Source organism: Chelonoidis abingdonii, chromosome 14 (assembly GCF_003597395.2).
Source record: "Chelonoidis abingdonii isolate Lonesome George chromosome 14, CheloAbing_2.0, whole genome shotgun sequence".
Taxonomy (NCBI): Eukaryota; Metazoa; Chordata; order Testudines; family Testudinidae; genus Chelonoidis; species Chelonoidis abingdonii.
In genome coordinates this window covers 36,450,674-36,458,879 of record NC_133782.1, presented here as the reverse complement: position 1 = coordinate 36,458,879, position 8,206 = coordinate 36,450,674, and the positions used below count along the sequence as shown (strand labels likewise).

The 8,206-nt window shown below is 42.4% G+C and overlaps 1 protein-coding gene across 1 annotated transcript; it reads left to right on the top strand.

Moving 5' to 3' along the window:
• Window positions 1-1,425: 1,425 nt before the first annotated feature.
• On the top strand, window positions 1,426-7,759 carry LOC116824986 (olfactory receptor 6E1-like). The gene is made up of 2 exons (XM_032780663.2): window positions 1,426-1,444; window positions 6,795-7,759. Exons 1-2 carry the CDS (start codon window positions 1,426-1,428, stop codon window positions 7,757-7,759), a joined length of 984 nt encoding a protein of 327 aa, XP_032636554.2.
• Window positions 7,760-8,206: the final 447 nt, after the last annotated feature.

Sequence of the window (8,206 nt, the reverse complement as noted above, 5' to 3'; positions counted from 1 at the left end):
GATAGAGTTAAGGAGGTCTTGAGAGATGCTGTAGGGAGGCTTATGGGTTACTCAAAGGTTAGTTCTTGAAAATATTCATTTTAAAAAGAGACCAAATGGTATCTAAAGGCCAGGTAGGTCTGAATTACAACACTCTCTTGTCAAGCATGACCCAGGCCCTTGCAGACAAAATTACAAAGGAATTTAGGGGCTAGATCAACAAGAGATTTAGGCACCTAAGGCCAATATTTAGGCCCCAAAGAGCTGCTCAACACCTCTACTCAGCTGCCACCTAAACCTGGACTCACCTGAATTCCCAGGGTGCCTAAATTTCTGACGCTGAAGTCCCCATGATGTTTGTTTCTGTCCATGGGCAGGTGCAAAACTGCCTACATTCTGGTGTCGCTACACTGCTCACTGCCGAAACCCCAGTGAGATTTTCAAACTTGTTGCCTTTCAAAATTCCTCTTTGTGCTTTCCTGCATCTTTAGGTTCCTAAATATCATTGAAAATCTGGCCCTACGTCTCCTTGTGCCTCAGTTCCCCATCTGTACAATGAGAAGAAGAGCACGTCCTTTCTTCATAGTGATGTCATGACTATAAATACATTACGCATTGAGAGGCACTGAGATTCTGTGGTGGGCAGGGTCAGATAAATACCTTTGGATAGATCCTCAGCTAGGGACCACCACATCACCTAATCTGAACTCCTGCATTTCTAGGCTTGGCAGAATTGGATTTTTTAATCTTTTTATAATTTCGATGGGTAATGTCAATGTTCTTATTGTCATTTTAGAAACATTGACTTTTAAAAATGTCACCATTGGGGGTATGGGGAATGATAGTGGGTGGTGGTGGGGGGGTCAGAGAATAAATTTTTAAGGATTATTGACTTTGAGATTCAAAAACTTGATGCTTGTTAAGTGTTAAAGCAGAAATTGTCCACATCACATGTCAAAAAGTACAAAGCAAATATCCTGAAATCAAACTCTGTTCTCAAGCAGCATTTTTCTTACTGTGCTTATCTGTAAATGTGGATTATTAGTGATGGAAATATTTTTTTCATTTATATAGTGAAATTCACATTCATTTGCATTTCCAAGCAAGTCCAAAAGTCACATATCCAGTGGAGAAGGGATTGTAGAACTGTCTTAAAGAAAGAAGTTAGAGGTCAGGAGCCAGGAGAAGAATCGAAATGAGATGTAATGTTAAAGAGAGACCTGCCAGGGAGATACTGATATTTTGACTGTACAGACTATCTCAGAATTCCATACCTGGACTGACAGTGGATAACTGTCATGTGCTCCTCTATCAAAGAGGGAAGAGTTACTAATGCCAAGTTATAACATCAACCCTACAGGACACCGGTAGTGTGAGTGTGTTTTAATTGTCGTATTTTGTTAGTTCAGTTTATCTTTACTCAGTTTAATTTAAAACAAAAAATTTATGGATGTTAGTGGATCTAGCTGATTGACATTCTCCGAGGAAATGACCTGTAGCAATTAATGTTCAGATCTATCGAAGGATGATTTTGAATCATGTGCAAATTCATCCCAAAGTATTTCAAGAGAAGTAAATAACAGTTACCTACAATGTCCGAAACACTAATAAAGGAAATTCTGATTAGGATCCCATTTAATATCACAAACAGCCCTGTCGTACAATCCCACTCATCAATTAAGCCAACTGTCTCTTAAAACTAATTAAGACTCTAAGTCTAATTGAGAGAGACCTGGACAAATTTATGACTGGATTTGTGTGATGGAGTTGGTTGTGATGGTTGGGGCGAGGGGTCAGGGCTCAGTAGCCATGTGGGTCCCTTCCCATTTATGTATTGTGTTCATGGTCATGCTTCAGAATTTCAGCTGGTCACTTGTAGGGGTCAGGAAGGGATTACTCTCCCCCTCACCCCAAAATGTATTCTAGTTTGTTTTTTTTTCTTTGATGCCTTGCATATCACAGCTCAGAGAATTTCATGCTCTGGCTACTGCTGTGGTGGAAACATTTTTTTCCCTCTGATATGTCAGACCAATTCATTGAAATACAGCATATCTCTTAGGCAGCATAGCTCAGAGGCAGATTTTAAAGGTAGTTAGCCACCTAGTGGGATTTTCAAAAGCAAGACATGTCAAACTTGCACTGATTTCATCTTTTGGTCTCTAAACATCTTTAGCAGTCAGACCCTGAGTGTCAATTTAAACATTTCAAGTGACACCAAAGTTAGGTGTTGCAGAAGGTTTGAAAGTGTGCGTGGGGGGGGGGGGAATGGGGGGGTTATACAAAGAGTAGGGAGCATCAATAAGGGACAGTTGGTTATTTATATTTTCTTTAGCACAGCTGCCAGGATCCACATGATGACATAGAATTTCAGCTGGAATAAATTGGAATAGCTCAGTTGAACTCAGTGAGGCTACACCAATGTACCCCAGCTAAGAATCAGGCTAATTGCTGAGGTGTGTGTGGTCTATTTCAGTTTGATGGCAGTGTTGCCTAGGGAGCTGTGATTGATGGCTGGAACAATTAAATGTCACATCTACATTGTCAACTCTCTTCTTTACTGTGAGTGTTTCTGAAGAGGGACCCCAGGGGACATGGATATTCCCAACAGGAACCAGACTGCAGTGACAGAATTCATCCTTCTGTCCTCAGAGATACAGATTTTCCTCTTTGTGGTCCTCTTGATGACTTATCTGCTCTCTGTGATGGGAAACGTGGTCGTCATTTCTCTCATATGGACCAATTACCTTCCCCACACCCCCATGTATTTCTTTCTGAGCAACTTGTCCTTCCTGGATATCCTCTTCAGAACTGTCATTGCCTCAAAGATGCTCTCCAACCTCCCAGTGGAGAGGGAAAGCATCTCCTTCACTGGATGCCTCACCCAGACTTACTTTTATTTCTTCCTAGGAACAGTAGAGTTCATTCTCTAGGCTCTCATGTCTTTTGATTGGTATGTGGCCATATGCAACCCACTGTGGTTCAAGATCATCATGAACAGCCAGGTCTGCTTCCTGTACAAGATTGAGCTCTCCAGTCTTAAACTGGAGTCACTCTGAATATGGACATTGGACTGTAACCTATGGACTAGTTCTGAAAGAACTCTTTGCAACTACAAAGCTCATCAGTTCTGCTATGTATCTGAACCTCAAAAATTGAACTCATGTCTGCATGTATTTGATTCCTATAACCAGTTTTAACTCATCTTTGGTTCTTCCTTTTTATAAATAAACCTTTAGATTTTAGATACTAAGGGAATGGTGTTGTTTTTGGGTAAGTTAATGCTGTTGCTGGTTTGGTATATCTTACATCCCAAATACTGGCAGTATTTCTTCTGTATCTGCCTTATTTCTCGACAGCTTGTCCTGAATTTGGTATTCTTAATAGTGACCCACTAAGGCACAGTTACACCATCCAATGACTTTGAGGATTCGTTACTACAGTCTAAGATATTCCAGGGTCCACTGGACCTCCCAGCAGATGATCATCTGTAGAAAAATGGTTCCTGCTGGGGTTTCCTGTGGAAGGTCATCCCACGGGGCCATTCCTTGGGCTCTTCCCACACTTACGCAACCAGAGAATCTTTCATATTCTGGTCACACCTAATACCTTATGCACATACATGAGAGTTTCAATCCTCTTTTCGTTATTTGTACTTTCACACCCTATGAATATGGGGGGCCCCTGTATTTCATAGGTTGTTTCTTAGCTCCACTTATTCTCTTTAGCATCTACACACGTGTACCCTGCTGTCAGGACATTCCATGATGATACAATCAGCTGTCTACTGATTTTGGATAATACATTACTGTTTATTGCAATCTAGGGTCTGTTCTATACTACGAAGTTAGGTCAACTTTACAAATGTCTAAACCTACATTTCACCACCACTGATATAGATGCCCTGCTACACCGTCTTAGCTCCACCTCCATGAGCAGTGTAGAATCAACTTCAATGGAGATAGGTTGACGCAGTGTGAGTGTAGACACTGTGTTGCTTACACAGACTGTTACTGGCTTCCACAATGCCCCACACTGACCGTACAATCGATACAAGCCCTGCTGGTGTGGATGTGCAACACCAACACAAAGAGCAAAGTGTAGACTTGCACAAGCAAAGTAATTACTGTGTTGGCTATACTCCAGCGTAAGTTAGATCGACTGAATATTGTAGTGTAGCTGTAGCCTGGTGTTGTGGCATCACTTATTGGCACATCTTTTACAGTAATCTTGTGACCTAACTACCGTAGGGTTATTCTGAGGTCACCCACTCATGTCAAGCATTTTTAAGCCTACAGCCTAGTCTGGCTAGGTTTAAATCTTACAAGCCTCACCCCATAGGCCTTTCATTCCGTATATACCTAATACACACTTATAAATACTAGTCAGTCTTTTACTCCTATAATCCTAGAATTTAAATCAATGGAACATACATTGTTTAGATATGAAAAACAGACGAATTGACCATAAGACGAAATAACACAATCATTAGTGAGTGATAAAATACACATTGGCTATAACTGCCAACACACACACCCCAATCTGAGGGCTGAAGTCCCATTGATCAGTCTAACAGTGTGAATGAGACTCGAATCCATTATCAGTGTGACAAGTTAGAAGCTGCCTTTTTCTTTACAAGAAAACACACCTCTGTATGTTGTTTGCATCAGTTTGCAAATACAATCCCCTCTGAGATTTCTTAGCTGGTTCTATTATCTCTCAGGAGTGTTGCCAGTCTCCCAATGACAGAACACTCCCCCAATATTATTCATAAAGGGAGTGAAGACCAGCCTGAGAAGGAGAAATGTTTATTTTCTTTTGTTGTAAGACCACAACTTTCAAATTTCAACTGCAGCAGAAAGGTAAATCTTTCAGATGTAAACCATTAGGCTTAAACCGTGACATTTTATTTTGTCTTATATTTGTTTACATTCTCTATGCTGGAAAAAATTCTCATAGGAAAACAAATATAATAAGAAAAAGTATTTTTTCTATTACATGAAAGAAGTTAATTACACCTACGTTACAACAGATCTTTGTTTGTTTGCTACAGGCCTAATACCCTGTGAAGGAAATGATTAAAACATGATGACTGCACAGTGTAAGTGCCTCAAAGTTCTGGTCTGGTGGCTAATTTATCTTTGATTCATTTGGATGCCCCATTCCAACAAGCGATGTAGGCAGTTTTGAAAAATGTTGTCCTAAGTAAGAAAAGGTCTTTCTCCTTTTAGCTCATCCACAACTTCTGTGACTCTTTTCACATTTAAGTGACTTTGGAAGACACAATTTATGTCATTCTCCCTACAGGGAATCTTGCTGATGTCAACTTCCTTTTGCCACATTGTTGCGTGCATTGGCTGAGATTTGCAAAGCCCCTGAGACAATACAGAAGTCCATTAAAATTCATAGTAGTTAAGCACAGGGCCGGCGCTTCCATTTAGGCGGCCTAGGCAATCGCCTAGGCCGCCAGGATTATTGGGAGGCGGCATTTTGCCGTGGGGGCGGCAGGCAGCTCCGGTGGACCTGCCGCAGTCGTGCCTGCAGAGGGTCCGCTGGTACCGTGGCTCCAGAGGAGCTGCCGCAGACATTTCTGCAGATGCTCGGCTGCTCCCGCAGCTCCGGTGGACCTCCCGCAGGCACAACTGCGGCAGCTCCACCGGAGCCGCAGACCAGGGGACCCTCCGCAGGCACGACTGCGGCAGGTCAACCGGAGCAGCGGGACCAAAGCACAGGGCGGTGAAATGGCCGTGTGTCTAGGGCGCTAAAAATACTAGCACCGATCCTGGTTAAGCAAGAAGATCCCCTAAGTGAGCATGAAAATCCAAACTTTTCATTATATCTTCTGTGACAAGGGATCTTCAATTTTTATATGCTAGATCTTGATTCTCCATCCTGGGAACATCCTGGAATCCTACTCCGGGATAGCTGGGATGTAGCGAGAAACCCTGCCCATTTAGCAATATGGGAATGGTAGAGACGGGAGTCTTAGTCCAGGGACAGGAGAGGTTGCTCAATAGATAAGAGTATCTTATGATTTGGGAGATGTGAAATTCAGCACCACCCTCAGACACAAACTCCCTGTATGATCCTGGGAAAGTCACTTTGTCTAAGCTGTGCCCCAGTTCCCATCTGTAAAATTCAGATAATACTTCCTGTGAGTGCTGTGAGAATCCACTAATATAACAAGGATCTGTGGTACAAGAGTGATGAGGCCCATGTAATTCCTTTGTAGCAGGGGTGGTCCATTTTTTTTTTTTTGTCAAGATCAAAGTTTCTTGGTTAAGGTATAGTCAAGGTTCACATGCCAGAGAAAATAATAACAAAATAACAGTAATAAGAAGTAAATAAGATTTTGGGGTGCATTCATAAGTGTCCTGTGGTCTGGATTTGGCCCCCAGTCTGAATATTGACTGTATAGTGTCTAGGAAAAAGGGTAACGTTTCTGTAACTAGTTTGGGACCTCTCTAGTTGTGCTCACTGTGTTCTAAGAAAGCAATGGAAGGAGTTGTACATATATAGCCAGGTGTTGGTTGGTTGTGAATATCGAGCAAAGACAATTATTTGGGGACCAGCTCTTTCCCCAAGTTTAGTTTGTTATATAAGCAGCAATAGACACATCAAACTAGTTAGCCTGGGAAACCATGTTCTCTGCCAATCTCAGAAATTCTCCGTCTCCTTCATTAGCTTGTGAGCTTACCATACTCTTCCTGAGTCTACATCTTTTCTGTCTCATAGGCCTCCAGAACATTGTAGTTGAATCCATAAACCTGATAGATAAAGGTTCATGGTCTTATTTTGTATTGTTGCTCTTTTTACAGGGGAATCGGAAATGGAGGAAGCAAATGAAACCACGGTGGCTGAGTTTATTCTGCTGGGGTTTTTTGGGGTTGGTGACCAACTTCAGGTGTTCCTCTTCATTGTTCTTTCACTGATCTACTTGGTCACACTAGCGGGGAATTCGTTAATCATGTTCATAGTGTGGGTGGATCACCGACTCCACACCCCCATGTACTTTTTCATCAGCAATCTGTCCTTCTTGGAGATCTGGTTCACCTCAGTCACAAACCCAAAGATGCTGCTTAACTATCTCTCAGACAACAAAACCATCTCATTCCTTGCCTGCATGGCCCAGTCCTACTTCTATTTTGCCTTGGGTTCTACAGAGTTCACCCTTCTTGTGGTCATGTCTTTTGACCGCTATGTTGCCATCTGCCACCCATTGCGATATGCTGCCATCATGAAACAGAGACTCTGCATTCAACTAGTTTTTGTTTCTTGGATGGGAGGTTTCCTGGTTATAAGTTTACGGATGGTCCTGGTGTGCAAGCTGAAATTTTGTGGACCGAATGTGATCAACCATTTCTTTTGTGACAGCATCCCGCTTTTCCAACTCTCTTGCACTGATACCCAAGTAATTAAGAGGGTGGATTCCATTTTGCTGTCAGGCATAGTGTTGACTTCATTATGTTTAACCATGATGTCGTACGCTTGCATCTTCTACTCTATACTGAGAATCCCATCTGTCACGGGGAGGCAGAAAGCCTTTGCCACCTGCACTTCCCATCTTACTGTTGTAACGCTGATCTACGGGAGCTGTATTTTTATGTACAGCAGGCCCACCCATGGCTACTCCTTGGATCACAACAAAGCAGTGTCAGTGCTGAACACTGTTGTGACCCCGTTCCTCAATCCCTTCATCTACAGCCTAAGAAACAAGAGTGTTAAGCTTGCACTGAGAGATGCCTTCACTCACAGCAAGGCAAAGTTACGATGTGCTTCTTGATGGAGGTAAGAACAACAAAAACACAGTGGAAGAGGAGACGTCAGTCTTGCAACAGACTCTGCAAAATAGCCTCTTCTCCATCTGTATAGTTTTAAAATCAAAGTTCACCCAAATCTATTGCTCAGGGAATTAATCTGAATAGCACAATGGTTAGAGTGATGTTGTGGGAGGTGAAACACTCAGGTTCCTTGTTTGGTCTGATTTGGAGACAGGATTTGAACCTGTGTCTTTCATATTCCCTGCAACCCCCTCCCACCCTAGGCTTGTGGAGTTAAATCAAAACATAAGATCTGCCACAGTGGGTCCAATCCATGGTCCAGCTAGTCTAGTTTCCTGTTTCTAACTGTAGCCTGTAACAAAGCTTCTGGGTGAATGTACAGAACATGGCAATTTTGAAGTGATCCACACCTAGCTTCTGTCATCAGAGGTTCAGGGTCACCCCAAGCA